Source organism: Glycine max, chromosome 8 (genome assembly GCF_000004515.6).
Source record: "Glycine max cultivar Williams 82 chromosome 8, Glycine_max_v4.0, whole genome shotgun sequence".
In the NCBI taxonomy this organism is placed as follows: Eukaryota; Viridiplantae; Streptophyta; class Magnoliopsida; order Fabales; family Fabaceae; genus Glycine; species Glycine max.
In genome coordinates, this window is record NC_038244.2 from 18748372 (window position 1) to 18773672 (window position 25301).

General features: G+C 33.0%; 2 protein-coding genes across 3 annotated transcripts; both read left to right on the plus strand.

The window, feature by feature from the left end:
* The first annotated feature begins 9400 nt into the window (after positions 1-9400).
* On the plus strand, positions 9401-15922 carry LOC100791888 (phospholipid-transporting ATPase 1). The gene is made up of 7 exons (XM_003530326.5): positions 9401-11581; positions 11695-12001; positions 12366-13074; positions 13164-13287; positions 13472-13691; positions 13997-14455; positions 15472-15922. Exons 1-7 carry the CDS (start codon positions 10075-10077, stop codon positions 15689-15691), a joined length of 3546 nt encoding a protein of 1181 aa, XP_003530374.1. The 5' UTR covers positions 9401-10074; the 3' UTR covers positions 15692-15922.
* Positions 15923-20059: 4137 nt separating this feature from the next.
* Positions 20060-24010, plus strand: LOC102664782 (cyclic dof factor 1). 2 transcript variants are annotated; one of them, XM_014779192.3, is made up of 3 exons: positions 20060-20343; positions 21481-22146; positions 22246-24010. In XM_014779192.3, exons 1-3 carry the CDS (start codon positions 20341-20343, stop codon positions 22780-22782), a joined length of 1206 nt encoding a protein of 401 aa, XP_014634678.1. In that variant the 5' UTR covers positions 20060-20340; the 3' UTR covers positions 22783-24010. The 2 variants fall into 2 exon arrangements, with proteins under 2 accessions (XP_014634678.1, XP_006585698.1); XM_006585635.4 differs by having other exon boundaries at positions 21481-24010.
* The last annotated feature ends 1291 nt before the right edge of the window (positions 24011-25301 follow it).

Below are 25301 nucleotides of genomic sequence, written 5' to 3' on the forward strand. Positions count from 1 at the left end.
AAATGGAGTGGAAAGTGGAAAAGCTCTAGAGATTTTTTGAAGAAAAAAAACAAACTTCAATTTAGTTGAGCTAAGGAATGGAGTTGAAGCTAAATTTTGACAACAAGTAAAAGACCTCTACAAGCTTGAGCTAAATTTGGGAGTCGGAGCTAGATCTTGTTTTGCATTTAAGTTTTGTTGTAATTTAGCTAAAGCTAAAAGTCACTAAAAATAAATTTTTTGGCTCTTATATAAATAAAGTTTGATTGTCATTTAGAAATGGGGATACTTCATTTGGCAAAAATCCACAATCCCATTGAGAGGGGAAGCCTTCTTTGGCTTCATTCTTCATCTTCTTCCTCCCTCAATGTGTTTTGAGGCTACCCGTGGAAATGGGTAGGTAAATCCTCCATTAATGCTTGTTGTATAATGACTAACCATGATATGTTTTTAGGAGTAGCAAAATACCCAATGAACTTTGTGTCTAGGAATGAAGCTTAGTTCATTGGTTATCTTGAGTCACTAGACTTAAAGCTAGTTCCTTTATTAAGTTTGTAAGGAATCAAAACTTAATATCAGAACTAAGACTATTTTCACTTAAGGAATTACGGCTAAGAAAGCATTTGTTGAGTTATTTTAGCATTGATTCACAATAGGTATATGTATTATGCATTCAAGCAAGAAGAGAGTGAGGTTTGGTGAATTCTAACCTTGATAATCCCCTTGTTATTTGAAAAATCCCATGTTCTAAGCTTTGTTTTCACTAAAAAAACCCACAAAAAGAGTATTTTAATTACTTTGCCTTTACTTGTTTTGTTTTTATCTTACTTATAATAAACTAAAGTTCATGATTTTACCGCTTTCGTGTGATATTTGTTAGCTTAGATTGTGATTTCATGAATTTTGCCCAATATTATGCAAGTCTCTAGGGAAACAATACTTGGACTTTCCATTTAACTTCTTGTAAGATTTGGTGTGCTTGCCAAAGAGATAACAACAACCCCACTCCTTCACTACGCCAACTTCTTTCTTCACTTGTTTGGCACAACATTCTCACTCCTCCCTTGTATTTTCTCCATTTTTGTTCAAGTAAGTTTTCCTTAAATGTTTTTGGTTTGGGATTGTTTTCTTAGTTTGTAAATAATGCATTTCTAATAAAAATGATAAAAAAAATAAAGTGTACATAGATCGTGAGTCTATACCTAAAAAGGTTGTGTTGGAATTTGTGATAGTTCACTCTGAGGACGATAAGAATAGAGTTGAGCTGGAAGAATTGGAAAAGATTCAATCTACAACAAAGCATGGAGCAACACTCATGTCTCTATATGCTACTTAGGGATAATTTGAGTTGCAACATGGTGTTCTGGATGAAGATATGGATCCATAAGAGAAAAAAGCTCTTGAAGAGACCATGTTTTAGTCTGCCATTGAAGCTTCTTTCAAGGATGATGGGGATGATATCATCAAAATAGACTGTGGAATTAATGGCACCAATTCGTCCAAGGTTAGTGTTTGAAGTTGATGAGAAAATTGTCAATGCCATTTTATTTGAAGAAAAGATGAGACAGTTGGAGAATATATATGGAGTTGTAGCGTTTGTAAGCATAAAAGCTATGAACGTTAGTCTGAAGAAAAAGAAGATTCTCCAAACCATTGAAAAACCCATCAAACTTACAAACCTCTTCACCAAACTTGATAGACGTTAGATGAGACCAAATTAACAACATGCAACATAATGGATACTTCCAACCAGACCATATGTTCAACCTCCACCAACTGCACCTATTAATCTAAATGTCAATGTTAGACTCTTCCCTGGATTCAGAGGGCACATAGTCTTAGAGTGGCAGACTTGTAATAAGGTCTGGAAGGAGAAAGGCGAAGTTGGGTCTCACATACTTCATCCTAAAATGTAACAAGCAGAGCTTAACAATCTTAATTTGGTAAAGCTTTGGAAGCATGGTTACCTAAGGATTGATCCCTTCAACTACACTTCTTGGAAGACACTTTGTGAAGAAAAAGAAGAAGATGATGATTTTTTGGTTTATATAGGGATCTAGAACCAGTTTTCAAAGAGTTCCCCATTATACACATTGTTCCTCTCAATCCCAATAGTCTTATATTAGAGCATAAGCCAACTTCAAGATAGGTATATCCACCTGGTGCTATAGTATGGAGAAGTCACGAAGCTTAGCCTTTTGAAATGCCCTTCTCTACCCCATTTGATCTTCAACAATTGATGGGACTTATGTGTGCTTTCAATGTTGTTCTCCCTTGGGATTTCACTTCATTTGGAGAAACTTTTCATACTAAAGAGATTGCCTTGGACTCACCTAAAGAAAGTCCAAACTTACAAGGTTGGGAAATGTCAAGATAGACTTCTTTAAGACGGTTATAGAGGTTTAACACTCATATGCATTTCATGATTAGGTCACAATTTTCTTACGTGGTCACCTCCAACACTCAATTCGCAATAGCAGTAGATAAGCTTGTCTTGTATCAAAAGGCCAAGTGCGACAAGTGCAAGGAGTTGTTGATTGAAGAGGATGAAGATGCTCCATCAACCAGATATGTGAATGCTCGACCTAGAAGGCTTTTTAAGCATGAGTTTGAGGCTCTCAAGATGAAGACAAAGCATACAAGTCTGGTTTGGTTTACCATGAGAAGATTCTATAGACTTAAAGCTTATTGCCCTGTTGTGGAACCTAATGGGAAGCCCTCTACATACGGAGTTCATCATCAAATAGGGAGTTGTTATCAGACTCTGAACCATTTGTGTTTCACTAAAGATACTCCCTTCAATATGATCTATTCTTGGACTAGGGAGTTCAATATTGTGTTTGATTACAACTTCACTTTTGGACTAGGGAGTTATGTAATGTAATTTCTTACAGTAGTGCCCCCCTTCTTAGGGACATATTGGATTGGACTTACACATTCACTTTTTATAGATGGGATAGATAATGTTTGCATCCAATAGCTTTAGTACCTCTCCTTTCACAACCTTCATCATCCTAGGGTTGAGCCTCCTCTGAGGCAACCACTTAGGTTCTTGGCCTTCCTCCATATGAATCCTATGGGTGCAAACTTTAGGGTCATTACCCTTTTTTTCATGGATGATCCTGCAAGACCCTCAAAAGTTTCTCCTCTTCTCTTTCCTACAAACCTATAGCAATAACAACTGGTAAAGAAAGGGTGGGGGGGGGGGGGGACTCAAGAAAAACATATTTTAAGTTGGAAGGAAGGCCACTACAAAGATGTTCCTCAATGAAGGGTTTAGGCTTTGACCCACTACTCTTTTCCAACTCTTCAAACCTCTGATTTCTCATCGGTTTGGCAGCACTCTGAGCTTCGAGGAACATCAGTATTTCCTCTTCAACACTGCTCAAATCCCAATTCAAGTCATCAATAACAAGAACTCTTTCCAAGGGGTCCTCCATCCTCACACTTGGGAATAAGGCTTCCACCAAAGCGTCAGTGAACAACTTGCTCATCCACCATCCTAAGGGTGAGCCTACCTTGCTTAACCTCTATCACTATGTCATAAGTGTTTAGGAATGGATGCCCCAGTATGATGGGGACATCTTCATCTACCTCGATATCAAACACCACAAAATCGTCTAGAAAGATGAACTTGTTCACCTTAACCAACACATCCTCTATGCCTTTAGGATAAACAATAAACCTATCAACAAGTTGTAGGGTGATGTTTGTGGGTTATGTTTCCTTCAAGAAAATTTTCTTAAAAATAGAGTAAGGCATTGAATTAATACTTACCCCCAAGTCATACAAGCATTTTTTAAAGAAAGAGTTCCCTATTGTGCAGGGCAAAGTGAAACTGCCAGGGTCAATTAACTTTGGGGGAAACTTTCTTAAAACAATAACAGAACACTCCTCGGTAAGGCCTATTGTCTCAAATTCTATCAATTTCTTTTTGTTGGAAATATTTTCGTTAAAAAATTTGGCATATTTGGCCATTTGAGCAATAGCCTCAGCAAAGGGAATGTTGATATGTAATTTTTTAAACATTTATAAAATTTAGAAAAATATTTATCCTGTTATTCATTCCTCACTCTCTTGGGAAAAATAATATTTACCCGAGGAGGTGTCAAAACCTTATTTTCTTTCCTTGTCTCTTAATTACTGTCAGTAAAAGCCTTTTTGTCCTTTATTGGACCTTCTTCAGTGAGCACCTCCTTGTCCTTCTCTGCAGAAGTTGCTTTCTCCTTCTTCTTGTACTCTGCATGTGGCTTCTCACTCCTAGTGCTTACCACCTTCTAATCCTCCTTAGGGTTGGGCTTAGTTTGGGAGGGCAGAGCACCTTGAGTTCTCTAGAACATAAAAGTGACAAGGTTCAATACTATTGATTCTAAGGTTTTGAACCTCTCATCACTCTTAGTCATGTGCTCCATCATCATGTCCTGCATGGTGTGTCTTTTCTCCTCTTTCCTAGGCCTCTGATTTTGATATTGAAGGCCTTTGTAAATTTTCTAACTCATACCTTACAGGTGAGGAGGCTGGTACACATTTTGGCTTTAACTCTAACCTTGCCTTTGATCTTTTTGCTCCTTCCAAGACAAATTTGGGTGGTCTCTCCAACCTTGGTTTTAGGTGTTGGAATAAGGGTTATAGTTAGCACCAACATATTTCACATCCTCCAAGGCCTAAGTATATGGACAGTCTCCAACTACATGTCTTGTCTCCCCAAACTCATCAGAAACAGGAGGTAGAGGTGTGGGTGTCATCATCTGTACCTTAGCCTTCATCGGAGTTTCCATTTGCTTGGTCAACACATCCATTTTTTGTGCAAGAGATGAACTGGATGAATTAACCACTACCCGATGAACTCTAGTTGGCCTCCTGGGAATCCTTTTGCTGCCTATACCACTATTAGCATTGGAAGCTATAACCTCAATAATTCCTATTGTTGCATCGGTCAGTTTGGGCATAAGGTTTCCCTCTATTGCAACATCTAGGCATGATCGATTGTGTTATGATAGTCCTCCATAGAAGATGTGAACTAACCTCTATAATGAATAACCATGGTGTGTGGGCAACTCCTTCATAGCTTCTTGAATCACTCAAAAGCTTCAAACAATGATTCCTTCTCAAACTAGGAAAAGTTCCCAATTTCTCTGATTAGCTGCTTAGACTTTAATACTAGGAAGAATTTCTTCAAGAACTCCAATGAGAATTGATCTCAGGTGGTGATGCTTCTACTTGGCAAGTCACTGAGCCAATCTTTTGCCTCTCCCGTTAATGAGAACGGGAAGGTTGTCAATTTGATGTAGTCATGAGCATTGGTGAACTCTTTACTGTGTCTGTGAGTCTCAAGAACTTCTTCAGATGGACCACATGATCTTCTGATGATCGGCCATTGAATTGCATCCTTTTGATCATGTTGACCAGTCCATGCCTTAACTCATAAGTCTGATCTTCCAAGTCCGAGAGTTGTATACTTGCAGTGATTCTCAAACTAAGGGTGAGGTAATCGTGCAAGGTATGCTCATGTTGTCCAACATTCATTGTAACCATCTTCCTCGTCCTTGTGTTAGTATTGTTCTTGCGATAGGCTTTTTCGATCTCAGGGTCACACTTAATAATTTTAGCCCTTTGAGAACAAGCTAGCATAAACTATCAAACAAAGAAAAATGATTAAAATGCAACAGGCAATGGAATAGAATTTCAGTGGAAATGAAAATAAAAAACAAATGAAATTTAAATACAAAAGGAAAAATTAAGACAGGAAATAAAAAACAATTATAAACAAAAATGATTTAATTAGTGCAAATTAAAATTATCTGGAAACTCCGCAACTAGTCCCCAACAACGGTGTAAGAAACTTGATCGTAAAATATGTATTCACACAAGGACAAGTGAACCCTACACAGTAGTATCATGGACTCAAAAGTGCAGATATTGTACCTTAGAATTCCTATCACAATCAAGAACCCTCAATTCCTATTACAATCAAGAACCCTTAATTATTAATTAATCACCTATTACCTCTTAATTTAATTATCATCCTATGGTCAAGGTCTAAAAATACTCTTCCCCCTAAAGCAATCCTCAATTGGTCATTTGGGATTTATTTTAGGGTTAAGAATGAATTACAGAGAGATTTGTAAAAAGGATATTCATGCCACCAGTTTGATCATGCAAGTTTTATGAACTCTATCATTTTATAGGTCAGTTAATTATGAATAGATGGTCACTAACATGCAAGTAACTATGGATTAGAGTGATCAATTCCAATATAAAAGAGAAAGCAGATTGAATAAAATCAAAGAACTTTATTAAAATAAGGAACTAGAGTACATAGGTACAACTACATTATAATATGAGCTCTAAGGATTTAGTCAACCATGGTCACAATATCACCAAATAGTGTACAAGATTTCATTGAGAATAAAAAAGATCGAAAACCCTTACAAATTAAGACCCCAATTGTCCTTAGCACAACTCTTTCTCTCTCTCTCTCTCTCTCTCAAAAGCTCTTGTTGTGTGAAAATAAAATAAAAGCAAACCTAAAAATGAGTATCATAAATTATTTAATGTTTATTTCACTTTCAATATTATAAAATGATAAATAATATATTCAATTATAAATATCATTTTGAATTCATAAAATTGTTACACAAGTTTCTGTAAAATATTTCTTAAATTACATCTTTATCCATTTAGTTTTGAATGCGTGTAATATTAATTTTTTCAATTTTTTTAAGTTTAGATATTTATTTTCTTTTTCTTACTCAAACTTTTAAAAAATTAAATCGCACATTTTTTTTAAATCTTTTACTAATTCACTAACTAAAACATCATATTTAACTCAAAATAAAAAAATTCAATTTTATTATTGAAATTCAACCTCTAATTTTACATCTTATTAAAATTCAATTATTATGTTGGTTGTTAGTTTTTTTTATGTATTACCTTTATAAGTCTATACTAAATGAAGTTTTAGTTCACTGACATATATATCAACATATAATTGATCTATGATAATATATTTAATTTTTTTAAACAAAATAAGAAACAAACAAAAACTCAAATTATAAATGAAAAAAACTAAATAGTAGTATATTAGTATAAAAACAAAAATATATGAAATCATATTTTGTTCGTGATAGACAATAACCGTCGAAATGAAACATTTTCTTTGAGAGACAAATTGTAAAATTAAATTAAATTATAAATATATTAGTAGATTAAAGTTACAAAGAATGTGATGTGTTATGGTATCTCTATTCAAATGTATAAAACTCAGCTGCTGGGATAAAGATAGACTTAAAAAAACATAGATCTACCTTATAACATGTGAACCTATGGTCTTCAAGGATGAGCACAAGGAGAGTCAAAACTATCACCAACTCGTCCCATTGTCATGCCTACTTTATCTATAAATGTTTATATTATGTAATTGATTTAGAAATAAATTGAATAATAGATGACAATATAAGTAAATTGATAAAAAAAGAAGTATGTGATATATAATTTTGAGATTTTATAAAAATATGTTATTCGTTTAACATAAGAAAATATGTAATTTTTAATGAAACTATGTGTTTGTTTGTTTATATAATATATATTTATATTTTAAATACTTAAGTTTAAAAGGACCCAAATTAATTTTTCATCGTGAGCACATGAAATCCTTGGACCGCCTAGCATGTGGCAGACCATGTTCATTTTTTCTGAATTAAATGCAATTAATTTCTTTTTTATTTGTTTTATTCTTCTTTATTAAATTCAATCATTTCAAATATTGGTTTTAATTATTGTATTTTTTTTCATTGAATGCAATCAATTTGAATGTTTGTTTTAATTATTTTATTCTTCTCTATTAAAATCAAAATCATGCATAATACTTACTGAATTATCTTAAAAAAATGACTGAATTAAAATATTTTTTTAAAAGAAGGTTTTACCACGTGAACATGTGTTCCTTTTGGATGAAAATTAGTAATAGACAAAGTCACTAGATATTTTATTCCAATAATACAATTATAAAAAATAAAAAATGAACTAAATAATTTTTTTTTAAAAGATAGTCAAAAGGGAATACACAAGACATCATCATGAAAGGTGTCTTATGTAAGACAATACTCTAATAATAATATTTTTTAGGAGCATTTGTGTATATAAAAATATAGTTAAATGTTTACTATTATATTTATTAAAATTTAAACTAAATAATTAATAATATAAAAAGTTAATCCTATAAATTATAAAATATGAATTTAATGTGTGTGCCTAATAGTAAGGTTGTTCACATCCAAACTGATCCAAAATAAAAATCAAAAACTAAACTAAACCAATTCTTTTTGGATTTATTTGAATTTTTTTTTCAAACTGATCGATTTGGTTCGGTTTGCAGTTTGTTCTTTTGAAACCAAACCAAATCATAATACTTATATTACTTTAGTATTATATATTTTATGTGTATATCACTTAAGTTTTAGAATGTTTTATAATGTTGTGCATATGAAATTTTTTATTGTTGAAAATTTAACATATTAATAAGTTTCGTATATTGGTGTTAACAATTTTTTAATGTAATTTAATTTAAAAGATGAAAAGAATGTATATAAATTTTAATGAAATAATATGTTAGTAAAAACCATAAAAATCGAACCGAATCAAAATATTGGTTTGATTTAAATTTTATTTTAAATGAAAACTAAATCAAGTTGAATCGTATATATTATATAAATTTGGTTCAAATGACTTTTTGATAAAAAAAAAATTGAACCCTCCTATTTAATACATGTGTAAAGTCACTAAGCTTAAGCTAGTATTACTAAAAAAGTTTAATTACAAATTATACCGCCAAATTTTTATTATTTTGTGAATTTTACTATCCAAGTTTTTTTGGCGAATTTTACCATTCAATTTTCATAATTTTGCAAATTTTATCACGAATATTATTTTTACGAATTTTACCATCTAACTTTTAATATTTTATAAATTTTATTATCCAAATTTTTTACTTTGCATTTTACCATCATGTTCTTAACAAAATGATGTAAAAGGTAATTTTTTTTAGATTTTTGTACATCAATTATAGTTATAACCAATATAAAAAGTATAGACGTAAAAAGTGATAATTACAAGCCAAATGAAAAATCAAAAGTATTTCTGTTCTGTCAATGATAATAAAATTCACAAAAATTGAAAAATTAAATAATAAAATTTACGAAAATAAAATTCTAAGTGATAAAATTTGTAATTACGCCTACTATAAATAATACTCCCGTAGAAATCCTCTCCTAGAATATTTCCTTACAACTTTGCCCGTATATTATAACACTTTCACAAAAATAGAATAGAACGGTAGAAATCCCCTTCTTAAGTTCATAAATATACATTAAAAGAAGTATATTAAAAAATATGTAATAGTACATTTATAACATTTCACATCTATTTACGCACCGCTTCCGCCAACCATGGCTGACTTGTTCTTTCTTTCTTCCTTGCAATTGCCGTCCTCTCTCTACAGTGTCTTTGACCTTTTGCAAAATCGCAGCCTCTCTCACCAACACGCTTCTTCCTCTTCAGCCACAACAACCATGACCATTGCACCACGCGACCCTTTTCTCATCATCATGCCACCTTTCACAACGTCCCACCGAGCTGAAAAAACCACCACCACCACCACCGTTTCGCTCTCACTTCTCACCACTCACTTATTCTCGTGATTCCACCTTCTGGGGTCCTTTCTTTTTTCATCTTTTCTTTCGTGGTAGAAACTTGTCTGCTCTTTTCTTTTATATTTTTCATCATCCAAGACAATTCTGTTCGACACACCGTCAAAAAAAGATGTATATATTAAATTTGAATATCTCTCCCAACGGAGATTCGAACCTTTGGTTCCTCACGTTGCGAGGGAATAACATTAACCTCTGTGATATACAATACAACATGTTGTTTTCTTTTTTCTATGTGGCTTTTGGATCATGCGTTCTGAGGTTTGCCACCTTATTCTGATCCCATCGTCAAGAATTCAAGACCAACCCTTTACACTAAAGGTTCAGAAAAAATTAGAATTTTTATGATCTAGCTGAGTCAAAGTCAAATATTTGAAGGACCACTGTGATGGACCCGAAAACCCCATATGAGAATTCTTCCAATTTTGATTCTTTCATGTTCAACTCGTCATCACCTAGAAGTGACATGTCCATTCAGTCTAGGAGTTCTGGCAGGGACAACTCCACCCGTGAAGTGAGTTTCGGCCACACAGGATCCAAGCCTGTGAGGCATGGGTCAAATTCTGAAGGTCTAAGCATGTCTCAGAAGGAAATCAGTGATGAGGATGCAAGGTTGGTTTATGTTGATGATCCTGAGAAGACAAATGAAAGGCTCAAATTCGCGGGGAATTCGATTCGAACCGGGAAGTACTCCATCTTCACCTTTCTTCCAAGGAATTTGTTTGAACAGTTTCGTAGAGTTGCTTATATTTACTTCCTTGTAATTGCCATTCTCAATCAGCTCCCTCAGTTGGCTGTCTTTGGGAGGGGTGTTTCCATTATGCCATTGACCTTTGTCCTTGTTGTTACTGCTGTGAAGGATGCATTTGAGGACTGGAGGAAGCACAGGTCAGACAAAATTGAGAACAACAGGTTAGCATTGGTTTTGGTTAATGGTCAGTTTCAAGAGAAGAAGTGGAAGGATGTCAGGGTTGGGGAGGTCATTAAAATAAGTGCAAATGAAACAATTCCTTGTGATATTGTGTTGCTATCAACTAGTGACCCTACTGGGGTTGCTTATGTGCAGACTATTAATCTGGATGGAGAGTCTAATTTGAAGACTAGGTACACGAAACAAGAGACTCAATCTATGTTTCCTGAAAAGGAGAGGTTGAATGGATTGATTGTGTGTGAGAAACCCAATAGGAATATATATGGGTTTCAGGGTTATATGGAAATTGATGGAAAGAGATTGTCTCTTGGATCCTCCAACATTGTCATTAGAGGCTGCCAGCTCAAGAATACTAATTGGGCACTTGGCGTTGCCGTGTATTGTGGCAGAGAGACCAAAGCTATGCTCAACAGCTCTGGAGCTCCATCGAAAAGGAGCCTTCTCGAGACTCGCATGAACTCTGAGATCATTATGCTTTCTTTCTTTCTTATAGCTTTGTGCACAGTCACCTCAGTTTGTGTTGCTGTTTGGTTAAAGCGCCACAAGGATGAGTTGAATCTCTCCCCGTATTATAGGAAAATGGATGTTTCAGAGGGGGAAGAGGATAGCTATAAATATTATGGATGGGTACTGGAAATTGTTTTCACTTTCCTCATGTCAATTATAGTGTTTCAGATTATGATCCCCATATCCTTGTACATTTCCATGGAGCTTGTCCGTGTTGGTCAGGCATACTTCATGATCCGAGACTCGAGAATGTATGATAAGGCGACAGATTCAGGATTTCAGTGCAGGGCTTTGAATATTAATGAAGATTTGGGCCAAATTAAATATGTCTTTTCTGACAAAACTGGTACACTGACTGAGAACAAGATGGAGTTTCAATGCGCGAGCATCTTGGGGTTTGATTACAGTTCTGCAAAAATGGGTCCTGAGAATGAGCAAGTTGAATACTCTGTTCAAGGTGCAATTCCTTCTTTATATATGTTCTGATACAATTTTACATTAAATATACTGCATTTGAGTTTTTAAAATAATTTGTGACATGGCATGTTTATTTTGTCATTATTTACTCAGAGGATGGGAAGGTCTTTAAGCCAAAGATGAGGGTGAAAGTTAACCAAGAGCTTTTGCAATTATCAAAAAGTGGATTTGCAAATAGAGAGGGGAAACAGATTTATGATTTCTTTCTAGCATTGGCAGCCTGCAATACCATTGTGCCTCTTGTTGTTGACACATCCGATCCTATGGTCAAGCTAATAGATTACCAAGGGGAATCACCAGATGAACAAGCGTTGGCTTATGCTGCCGCTGCCTATGGTTTTATGCTTATTGAACGAACCTCAGGTCACATAGTCGTTAATATTCATGGAGAAAAACAAAGGTAAACTTAATTGCTTTTTTTTTAATGATTACTTTCTGCTGCTTTTTCTTCTGCGGATAAACATATTTTTACATTGACAATCTGAAATAATTTGGTTTTAATGGTTTAGTAATGTTGTTTAAGCAAGCAAAAAGATATTCTGAAATATGTAAAATATGTTGTGGTCTCCTTTGGATGTTATGATTTCATCTATATAGTTGTTGATATTACAGTTAAGTCCTGCATATGTCTTCTTTGTGTTCCTTTTTTTTACCTGGATATGTAGTAATTTACTATGCTATGTAAGTTTATGCAATTTTTCCTGTGTAATGAGGTCACATAGTTATCCTCTTTTTAATGAATATTTCTATTATGGGGGATGCAGGTTCAATGTCTTAGGTTTGCATGAATTTGATAGTGATCGAAAAAGGATGACAGTTATATTAGGGTACAGTAACAATTCTGTGAAACTTTTTGTTAAAGGGGCAGATACATCCATGTTTAGTGTGATAGACAAATCATTGAACTCAGATATACTACAAGCAACTGAAACCCATCTTCACTCTTATTCCTCTGTGGGTTTGAGGACACTTGTTATTGGCATGCGTGACTTGAATGCTTCAGAATTTGAGCAATGGCACTCTGCCTTTGAGGCAGCAAGTACTGCTTTGATTGGTAGGGCCTCTATGCTTCGCAAGGTTGCTATCAATGTAGAGAACAATCTCTGCATATTGGGTGCAACTGCTATTGAAGATAAACTGCAGCAAGGCGTACCAGAATCCATTGAGTCTCTAAGGACTGCAGGTATTAAAGTATGGGTCTTGACTGGGGACAAACAGCAAACTGCCATATCAATTGGATGCTCCTCGAAGCTCCTAACGAGCAACATGACTCAAATTATAATTAATACCAACAATAGAGAGTCATGTAGAAGATGTTTGCAAGACGCCCTTGTCATGTCTAGAAAACACATGACTGTGCCTGGGGTTACTCACAATTCTGAAGGAAGATCAGATGCTGTTTCAACTCCATTAGCCTTGATTATTGATGGTACCAGCCTTGTTTATATTCTTGACAGCGAGCTTGAAGAAGAGGTAAGTGACATTAAATTTCAAATTGTGTTTACTGTGTATTTCATGCTGATCATTTAGGTGCTGACTTAGCTCAATGCTGTTGACTCCAGCTCTTTCAACTAGCAAATAGATGTTCTGTTGTTCTCTGTTGTCGAGTGGCTCCGCTGCAGAAGGCTGGGATTGTAGCCCTTGTGAAGAATAGGACCGATGACATGACACTAGCCATTGGAGATGGTATGAAATCTTCTATTTACTTGTTTAATATTGTCATCTTCCTTCAAAAGAATGAAAATAAAATAGGATAACAAAGTGAACAAAAGAAAGAAAAAGAAAAGGCACTGGTAGAAAATACAGATTAATTTTGCTTGGTGTGATTTTTGTGTTTATATAAAATAATCTTTATTATGCTATATTTTAGGTGCTAATGACGTATCAATGATCCAAATGGCTCATGTTGGAGTTGGAATCAGTGGACAGGAGGGTCGGCAAGCTGTAATGGCTTCAGATTTTGCAATTGGGCAGTTTAGGCTTTTAGTTCCTCTCTTATTAATACATGGGCATTGGAATTACCAACGACTGGGTTACATGATAATATACAACTTCTACAGAAATGCTATCTTTGTTCTTGTCCTATTTTGGTAAGTTATAATTCAGAAAATGTATATAGTTAGATGCTTTCTTCGTGTAATTCTGAATTTGAATATGCCACGAAAATAGCCTTAAACAATTTTTTTCTTAGTAAAACAAAATCTTAGATCTTAATATTGAACCTGGTGTACTTCTGAGTATATACTTCATTGCACTCACTAGGTGATTTAGATAAAAAAAAAATGAAAAATTCCTTTATGTTCTATTCTGGTGGCTTTTAAACTATTCAATAGCTCCTTGTGGCTGTTAAGGTTTATGCCTCCACGTTTTGACATCTTTGTATTTTGTTTTCCAGGTATGTGCTCTTTACTGCTTTCTCTTTGACAACTGCTATAAATGAATGGAGCAGCGTGTTATATTCAATAATTTACTCTGCAGTTCCAACTATTGTTGTTGGTGTTCTTGACAAGGATCTTAGTAAAAGGACTCTCCTAAAGCATCCTCAGCTTTATGGGGCTGGGCTGAGACAGGAGGCCTACAACAAAAAGTTGTTTTGGTTGTCAATGGCCGATACTTTGTGGCAAAGCATTGCTGTTTTCTTTACTCCCCTAATCGCATATTGGGGAACCACTGAAGATGTAGCAAGCATAGGAGATCTTTGGACTCTTTCAGTGGTTATTTTGGTTAATTTGCACTTGGCCATGGATGTCATCAGGTGGAATTGGATTACGCATGCAGCAATTTGGGGCTCTATAGTTGCAACTTTCATTTGTATCATTATTATTGATGCTATACCAGCCTTTCCTGGTTTCTGGTATGTGCTATCTTTTCCTGTTCTCTCCCTTTGAATTATATACAAATAAATCTGATTGCGGTAACATGCATGGAAAGGATAGATATATTTACAAATGTCAGATGTTCAATAAAATGTATTTATTCTGCTGTATACATTATTAGTTATTTCCAGTTGGTGGTGTCTCTTATTTTTCTTTGGTCTTTCTGTATTGTTTCTCCATTTTTCATGAGTTTTAGTCCATTCCTAGAACAAAAATATTGTATGACTGAAGAGTGGAATAAAAAATGGAAATGTAAAATCTTGTGACTCTAGAGCAAAAGTAGTTGTTTTAACTTTAAGTCACAAGTAACTTAATCTATAGGTTATGTACCCCTGCTAATTTCACTTTAACTTAGTGAGAACACATTTAAGTAGATGTTTGTGAATTAGGGTGGTTATATTTCTAATTAGGGATTACTAGATGCAGGGGCTGATTGCTGAGTCAGTTGAATTAACTGCAATGAAGTTCTGATATACTCTTCATGACTGCTGAATTCTAGTTATAGCCTATAGTTGGACTGTTAACTAAACAATAAAGATCTTGCAATTGTAAATCCCAAGAATGCAAATACACTTCTTTTAGATTCTTTTCACACACAATCAACTGCTTTTGGCATGCTTTTCCTTGCCAATTAGATATGTTTTCTAGCACTGATGGCCTTGAAAATAAGTTGATTCTATGTTTTATGAGAAATGCTAGCATCACATTCTTTATTAATTTATAAAATTGATTGGAAATGACAAAATTTTGTGAGTCTAACTTATTATTTGACAAGTTTCGCTTATAATTTTTTTAATTTCCAACAAATTTTAGCCAATAGAACAGTGTTAGAGGCAGTGTATTAGAGAATACACTGCTAGCCCTTCTCTATGTTCTAAAGCTTGGAGACAAGACCAAGTTTTCTTCTGGATGAATTCTTTGTTGCCATTCAATCCTTATGATTCAGAAGATTTTGCAAAATCTGACGTTTAGACATGTGCAAAACCTTTTGCAGGGCTATCTTTCATGCTGCAGGCACTGGATTGTTCTGGCTATGTTTGCTCGGAACTGTGATAGCCGCATTACTTCCTCGATTGGTTGTAAAATATATGAATCAGTATTATTTTCCCAGCGACATTCAGATTTCGAGAGAAGCTGAGAAGTTTGGGAATCCAAGAGACAATGGAGTTGGACAGATAGAAATGCTTCCTGTTTCAGATGGTTCACCAAGATAACAGAAGTTAGCTTATTCCCTTTATGCCTTATTATTTTGTAAAGTTACATATTCCTTAGGCCACGTCTGAGTATTTTCTGTTGGTTGCCAGATTTCATTGTTTTCTATCCCAAGGATAGAGTTTTGTTTACAGTTCAGAGGTTTCATGTATTGTTATTTCTTTGTGTTGATAAATTAGCCTGTTGTAAATTAACAGTCATTATATATAGCAGATAAAGGAAAAGGTTGATTACATGTTATAAATTAAATTTTTACATGAAGAGTTGAAGTCATTGCCTGCTTGATGTTACTAATTTTCCCCTTAAGCTTGCTCGGTTCAATTTTGTTTTCATGGAAGGCCACATGTTTTCCTTAATAATTATGAAAATGCAACTTTGTTTACTTTTTGTGTGTATAGTGAGTCACCTTGGCTCAAAATAAAGAAATTTAAATAAAAATATATAATTCAAATAATTAAAAAATACCTCAAGTCGTAATCATAAATCATAACAAATCCGACTCAAGTCAAGTCGTGGTCAGTACAAAAAAATAATTAATTACAACACATTGTAATATTTTAATATTAAAAATTAATACAATGTATAGTTCATTAAAATACTTTATTGCAAATTTTATTGTTTAAATTTAATTATATCGCTTAGTGTTAGGCTTTCTTTTTGGTATTCAACTGGGGCTAAAAGCCTAGAAAAAGCAAAGTACAACGAAACTAGTGTTAAGGTTTTTATTGGTCTCAATTCATTTTCTATTGGGCCTATCATTGTTTAAAAATTCTAAATAAATTTACCCATTCTCCAGTAAACACAAGAAAATCATTATTCCGTTACAACTTGGGAGTATGAAGAACATTATACAACGGAATCATAATTTTATTGTGTAATATATCATGAAATTACAATTCTGTTTTTTTTTTTTTTGCACTCCATTAGTGCAATAAAATCATGATTTCATTGTATATTTGGATTTAGGAAAAAAGTACACAATGAAAGTATGATTTTGTTGTGCAAGGGAGGGTAAATACATCATATACAACAAGAATATAATTCTAGTGTAGAGTGTATAATGAAATCATACTTTCGTTATTCATTTTTTTTTCAATTTATAAAACTTATTACACAACCTTGTTGTACAACAAAATTGCTACACAAAAGAATCCTAATATTGTTGAGTTGCAAAATAAAAATCAAGATTCCTTTTGCAATAATACACAATCGAATCATGATTCTATTATGTTTATAAACACAAAAAAAAACTTTCAACAATACGCGAAAGAGAGGAAAAGAGGAAAAGAATAAAGGAAGGAAGAAAGGAAAAGAGTAAAGGAAAAAGGAAAGGATAAAAGAAATGAAGAAAGGGGAGGAAAAATTGATGAGATGGGAAAGGGTGGATTAAAATGCTTCATGGGTATTTTGGTCTTTGTCTTCAACTAATAGGGACCAAAAGTAATTTTGTAAAAACCAATAATAATTTCATTTTATATTATAGTATAATATTTTCTTTTTGATGATTCATATATCCGTACTAAGATCAGGACATTGTTACATTATATTTTGGGTGAATAAGTTTGATTTCCTCTTCTATCTATTGGGGAAATTAATATTGAGTATGATGCTATTTTTTTATTTTTTAATATGATGCTATTTTCCTGCCTAATAATGATATTGTTAGTCATAGAGGAAAAAGTTGATTTGAGATTTAAGATAGACTTTGCAGTGAACTAGGTATTGGGGATTTTGTTTTTGTTTTCTTTTTAGCAATGATTTTTTTTTTACTAGGTTGAGATATCTTGAGAATGAGTGGGTATATAAAAAAACACTCATTTTTAAGTCAATAGACATTTTAACATAGTGACAACATTTAATGAATGTTTTATATATGTTTAGCTGTTATAATATAATGATGCTATATGTTATAATGACGTTAGTCACATTAAAAGAATCTAAAATGAAAATGAATTTCATGATATGAAGTCCAAGGCCTTTTGTGGTCAATAAGATAACTCTGTGTGGTCTACTGTTCACATATGTATATTAAGAGTTCTAGTCCCACATGATAACTTCAATCAACACTTATAATTTGGGTTAAATTACTGTTTTGAAATTTGAAATTTAATTCATATAATGATTAATTTTGATGTAAATACTAATTTAATTCAAAGTATAAATGTTGATTGGAGTTATTATTTAGGACTAAAACTTTTAATATACATTTGTTTAGAAATAAACAAGATGTGTGCAATTTGTATAGAAATTAATTAAAAGAAAATTTCTCTCCATAACATATTTGTTTAGTTAACAAGTAGCTTTTTGAGAATTTTATTTAGGCAAAATTATATTTTTGGTCCCCAGTTTATCTCTAGTTTTGAATTTGATCCCTCAGTAATTTAATTTACGAATTGAGTCCTCCTATTTTATAAAATCGTGCAACTTTAGTTCTCTAGGCCACAATTGGTTGTTGACCGTTAGCAAGTGACGTTGACTGCCACGTGTCATGTTCTTATTGGATGATGACTGTCACGTGTCATGTTCTGATTGGATGTCAACTCCATGAAAGATAAAATGCATTGTTGTTTTCATTGATCAATTAGAATATGACACGTGACAGTCATCATCCAATAACAACGTGACACGTGACAATCAATGTCACTTGCTAATTGTCAACGTCCAATTGTGACCTGAAGGACCAACATTGCGCGATTTTAGAAAATAGGAAGACCCAATTCATAAATTAAATTATTGAGGGACCAAATCCAAAATCGAAGATAAGCTGAGAGATCAAATTTACAATTTTGCCTTTTCCATTCATCTTATGTATATATTAGCAGTATTATTTTCTTCCTAATAGAATGATAAATCATCAACAGAACAAACTCTGATTAACAATTTAATCTAGAAGGGAAGATGCTTATTTTATTTGGGGCATCAAGAATACTTAGAATTTTAACATTGTTAACGGATAATGCCCATGAAAATATTATTATTTATATATATGGAAGAAATTCACTATGATGAACTTCTCATGTTTATGTGTTACTTGACAAGGATTATTTTGACATTTGGTTATCTGCCTAAAACGTAAAATGAAAAAACAGGAAACACCTCAAAAGTAACAAGTAGGTCCACATTTATGTTTACACCAATTAATTTCTATAAGCTGGTTCTTCTAAAGGCACAGAAAGAAACATTGTTTTCTCTATCTTTTGGCCTTATTAGTGATTTAGGTGATCTTTGAAAGAGAAATTCTCAGTTTTCTTTCGAATTAAACAATCTTGGTAGTCTGTATAATAAGTAGATATGTAGACAATTATTGGTAAATTAAAAGAATTAGAACACTCAAAGTGATGCGTAATAAACCATATAAACTTTATCTATTTTATTACAATAAGACATGTAAGCAGTGAATTCGTTCAATAGCATGTTTGAATTAATTTATTTTAAAGTAAAAATTTAATTGAAAACCTTTAAAACAATTATTTATTTCAAAGAGTCTATTCTTAAACACAAAGTAGTCATCCTATAGGTTATAGAGATAAAATAAATAAATCTACGTGCTCAATTTTTCTGTAAATATTTTCTAAACTTTACTTAGCAACCTCATCCATATAATGATAAAATTTGGGTATAATATTATAAGTGTTTCTTATATTATTTATGATTAATATTGAATACAATTAATTTTAACAAAAATGATTATAAATTATAAAGCTTAATTAAATATTTGTTAACTAATTGACACAATCATGTAAGATTCATTATGTTCACATCAGAAAAAATAATTTAATCAATAAAAGGATTTGTGTTTGATTTTCTCTTTATGTAAAATTCGTTGAGACTGATAATAATAATATATTAATGAGATTAATCTTTAATCCAATAGGTTAAAGAATAGTCTAAAAAAATTAACTTACATTCTTTATGTTGTAATAATTATATGATTTGAATAATTTATTCTTGATACTATTAAGTTTACCGTAAAACACCTGAAAAGTTTATATAATAACAAAATTTGATTTATATTATAAAATGAGCATGCTCATACCAGCATTATATTAGGAGAAAAAGGGTTATACGACCATGTAAAAGTTTTACATAATTATTCAATCTAAATTTATTATAATAAATTTGTAATTAAATAATAATATAAAATTATTCTAATTTTACAATATAAATATTAAACTTTTTATCTGTCCAAGTAGAATTAAATTTGAAATTCAAATACTTCAAGTTAGTGGACAAAGAAATTATTAAAAGTGACAAGTCAACTCTCAACAAAAATTAATCATTCATTAGTTAATATTTCGTACCTATATGGGAAAAAAAGCCCTAATATTAAAATCTTATAAAGGTAATTCCAATCAACCATTTAATTTTTCTTTTCTTGTTTTGGCAAGTAAGCAGATTGGTTACCATGGTTGTGGGTTGTGTTGTTGCCTGTTGGCTTGTTTCGCCATCTCAAGACACCTTTTGGGTCCTAAGTAACTGACTGGCTTCCATTTGAGGCATCTCCCAAGTTGGAGATTCTGCAATAAAGCTTTTTGGAGCAGATATTCGCAATATTCTTCATTTTCCCATTAAGCCAACCACTCACTTCACAGATTTCCAACTCTCTTTGACTCAGTGTGAGATTCAGCGTCTGCCTCAACCCATCATCATCATGGTCATGTCATTCAACCCTTTTCAACTCTTTCATTTTCCTTCTCGTGATTTGTTCCTTCTCACGTGCTGCTCTTTTTCTTGTGAAAGTTTTTCAGTAAGGTTCATACTAAAGTTTGCATTTTTAAACTCACAATAAGAAAAGGCTGGAGTTTTATTTGCCTTACTGAAATGGGTGTATGAAAGCTATACACGATTTGCTTTTGATTGTTTAAACGGTAGAAAACTCTTTTCTTTTTTTCTTTCTTTTTCTTTTTCTTGTCAAGATTTGGTCTTCATGTTGCAAGCTTATTTGTATAATGAATATTTCAAAGTGGTCCACATGCCTACCCCCAAAAATTTATGCACCCGGTATCCGAAGGTGTTTCGTTTTTTCTTCTTTTTTTTTTATAAAAAAAAAGCTATTGAGAGGAATAGATTGTATCATTTTTAGCCATGGGAAAAAAGGTAGAGAGAAAGCAAGAAATACATTGAAGAAAATTGTTAAGAGGGATCCTGTGGTGAATAATATTCTTGAGCATTTGGTCTTTAACTGAGTCCAATAACATTGATAGATCCATGTATCCAATTTCACCTAGTGGAATAAGGTTCTTGTTGTTGTAAAGGTAGGGAGGCTTGTTAAAGGAAGGGAACTATAAAGTAAATAAAAGAAAATCATGCTTTGATTTTTGTGGTACTATAGTAAATATAAGTTGTGGACTTTGATTTGAATTATTTGTGTTGGATTCTGTTTTTAATGTGGACTGTATTGTTTAACAGCTAATGAACATTATGCAGTTTAAATGAGGCCAAATTAGTAGGTTATGTTATAATAACTGTAGCAATGCAATACGGATAGAGGCATGGTGAAAGAAGATTGTTATTCTTGTTATGTTCTGTTAGAAGTTGAAGGTGATTGTGTTTTCAAATTGATTCTCAATGTCCCATTGTTTATCTACTGTTAATCACTTTGCTGGAGCATAACCATGACATACTGAGATGTGCTTAATCTGTGGCTTTTTGTTGTATAATTTTCTATATTAGAATGCATATTTTATGCCAACCCTTACATTCTGTCAGAGTTAGCACCTTTGGTCTTAACTCTTATTGCCAGTTGTCTATCCCATGTATGCCCAGCTGACAGAATGTTCCTCAATTGCAGAATGGACTCGAAGAATCAACTAACGATGAAGTGGATGTTCCATTGAATGAAGTATCTAGCAAACAGATTGATCCTCAAGAAGATGGTAATAGTGCTCCAAACATTTACAAAAATCCTACACTGAAACTGGTGGCCAAAGTAGTTAATGGGAATAATGAGCATAGGAATGCCAAAAGAGATATTGATCATCAAGAAAAAGTTTTGAAGAGGGCAAACAAGGTCCTGCCTTGTCCTCGTTGCAATAGTTCGGAGACAAAGTTTTGCTACTTCAACAATTATAATGTTAACCAACCTAGGCATTTCTGTAAAAATTGCCAAAGGTATTGGACAGCTGGGGGGACAATTAGAAATGTTCCTCTTGGGGCTGGTAAGCGTAAGAATAAGCACTCGACTTTGCAGTATTGTCTGATACCTGTGACTCCTGATGCTGCATCTGTCAGCCAGACAGATTCCAAACCTGCTAGTGATATGCTTTTATCATCTAGCAGACTTATCAAAGGGATGGAGAACATCTCAAGTCTCAGGGAGGAAACTCCTCTTAGTGAATCCTTAGAAACTGTGTTAAGTCTCAATGGCCAGACAAATATTGAAATGGCCTCTTCCACTCTCAAAGATGATGCTGAGGAGTCTTCCAGCTCTTCTATGAGATCTAATGAAGTAGAGCAGGTTTGTTTGGCACAACACTCTTTAGTTCCTTTACAATCATTTCAATATTATCCTGTTCCTTCATGGTCTTACCAATGGAATCCATGTTGGAATGTCAAGGAGCTTAGGCCTAGAAGCTTAAGTTCTAGACCTGTTTACACAGGTTCTCCAACTATGATTGCAGTTCCTGGCTTCTCCTTACCAACAGTAATACTTCCAGGGGTGCCTTATTCATATTCGGGTTTTATGTCAAACTGGGATGAACAAAAGGAAGATGCTTCATTGGTTGGATCTGCATTTAGTGGCATATCATTGTCTCCATCTTCAGTTAGCAACAGTACTTGTTCAGGTAATAGGTCCCCAACCTTGGGAAAACATTCTAGAGATGGAAGTACACTGGGGGAAGATGCAATGAAACAGAATCTTTGGGTGCCCAAGACTGTAAGAATTAATGACCCAGAAGAGGCTGCAAATAGTTCTATATGGTCAACTTTGGGAACAAAGTCTGAACAGAACAAACTCATTATGAAAGGAAGTATTTTTAAATCATTTGAACCTAAGGCAAGTGCCAGTTCTCATATTTTAGAGGATAATCAAATTCTAAGGGCCAACCCTGCAGCTTTCTCGCGCTCTGAGTCTTTTCAGGAAAGCATGTAAAATCATGTATTTTGTTCCAGTTTTATGGTCAGCTCAACCATGTCAAATTTGTTGGATGAGGCACAGAAGACTTCTGAAAGTTCATTTCTGTCATGGATAATTCCATCTATTGATGTTAAAGAAGATAGCCATGTCAAGAACCTTGAAGAAATTTTAAGCTGTATGTTCACCAGTCAATAAGAATCTCAACCTTGTGTCACCATTTGCTTCATGGTAAAGTAAGAGTCATGGCAGAACTTGAAATCTGACTGAGGTATGATATTTAGGCTTCAAAACAGTTGCAATCAAGATATTACTCCTTTGAGTTGATTCTTTGTTTAATTTGATCTTCATATTTTCATCATTGTCCGGTCAATCTTAGGTTAGGAATTTGCATGTCATTGACTTCTTTATGTGCTGTTTTCAGACTTTTTGAGGAATTTATTTTATTGTTTTCTTTCCCTTTATTTTCCAAAAGATTGGCCTTGTATTGTGTCTTGAGAGTTGATTATAGCAAAGAGAAAAATGCTCAGGTCACAGGCTTGTTGTAGCAAATTTTCTTTCTTCTTGTCTTATACATAGATGAAGTCAAAATGATGATGCTATTGGTGACAATCTCTATTGTGATCAGGTAAATTATAGTCATATATTTTCTTCAAGACATCAATGCATAATTTAGAGCACAATACAAACTTTTCCCTTTTGACTTTACCTGTTCTTTTTTGCATAGAAGTTGATTAATTTATGTTTTTCTTCATTCTGTGTTTCCTTTGATCAATAGCTGTTGTTATTTTCACCTTTATCAGAGTTATTGTTTCTGATGACTATGATAAACAGGATATGCTGGGAAATTTTTTTGGTTATTTTATTTTTGCCTGGGGTTGGAAATTGCTGAATCATATCATGGATATGATAAGCAAGATATGATGGTTGGTCCACACCAATGAATAATTGCAGACCACAAATTCTTGCAGTAGAAGTTGTTGCTTATATAATGCAAAATTAGAGTGTCCTCCTGGACTCTGGTTTTCATTTCCAAAGGAATAAATCAAGCATATACTATTTTGAGATTAATAACATGAAATTCTTTGAAGTTTTCATACATCATATATGAAGTTTTCATTTGTTGACTGTTCCACAACTTGATATTAGAAATGCCCAAAAAATATCATATTTGTAAAGAAGAAACATAAATGTACTCTTCTGAATGTGGAAAATATACTGGATTAGTATTAATTATTAGTCTAAAGTTTAAATTATAAAGTATAAATTTTTTTAGACTAGTATCTGAATATACTACTAGTCTACTATTAGTATTATTCTATCGAATATTAATATGTTCTAATAGAAATTTATAAACTCTTTCTATTCTATTCTTATTTAGTAATAGTATAGTATTAGTAATGAGATTTATTCGATCGTAAATGTAAATATTATTAAACATTTTAGGACTAGCTTTCAGAATCACTTCAACTTTTCTGTTAGAAATTAGTGTAAAATATGTTTTTGGTCCCAAAAAAATCTATAAATTTGATTTTAGTCACAGTAAATTTTTAATATGGTTTAGTCTCTGCTTTTGAACAGAACACATGTTTCTAGTCATTGATAAGGGACTAAAAATGCATAATTTTTTGTAAATATAGAGACTAAAAACATATTGAATTTTTGTAGGACTAAACCTGAATTTCAAAATATTTTGAGAGGCCGAAAACATTTTATGCTAGAAAGTAACTCAAAATGAGATTCAAGTCCATTAATTATATGTGTTCATGTTGGAATACTAATGTGAGATAAAGTTTTGGATCAGGTAGGAATGAGAAGGTAACTTTAAGTTTTGCTAGTGCCTCTGACTGGCCAACCATATGTTTGACTAAACAATTGTTGGATATTTTTTGTTAGTCCTTAATCTTGGAGAGGACTGGGATCTCTGGAGTGGTTGAGTGGTATTGATATGGACTTTTATGATGAACAACTTTGACATACTGACATATCATGAAAGGTAAAATCATATGGATTGACTTTGGAGATTCTGCAAACACATGAATTGGTTAATTGAACACTTCAAGAAGTGGAAGCTAGAAAGCAATGGCTATTGTTAGATGCTTGTCAGTTGTCATATACTGTTTCTGCCACTTCAGGGAAAAATACTAAGTCTCTAGGGTTCATTTTCTTCATAGACAATGAAAAGGGGAGCGAAGAGTTAAAAATTAATGTCTTCATTGTAACTAAAACGTATGTAATAATAATTTAAAGGTATTTCATTTTCTTCATAAACTCCTGAAGTGTTTAAACCCTAAAATATTAAAACAGTTCAGAGGATAATTCTTTTCATTTTAACAAATTTTTTCAATCTGAACCACCATAACTTCAACCTGGTTTTCAATTGTTAGAGAAAATAAAGAGAATATGCATAAGAATAAGACTAACTCTGCAGTAAAAAAGAATAATGACCAACTCCATTGCCACTTGTGTCTATATGTATATTTGAAAATAAAGATCAATACTCCATCATACCTAAATAAGTGTTGAATTTGAAAAAA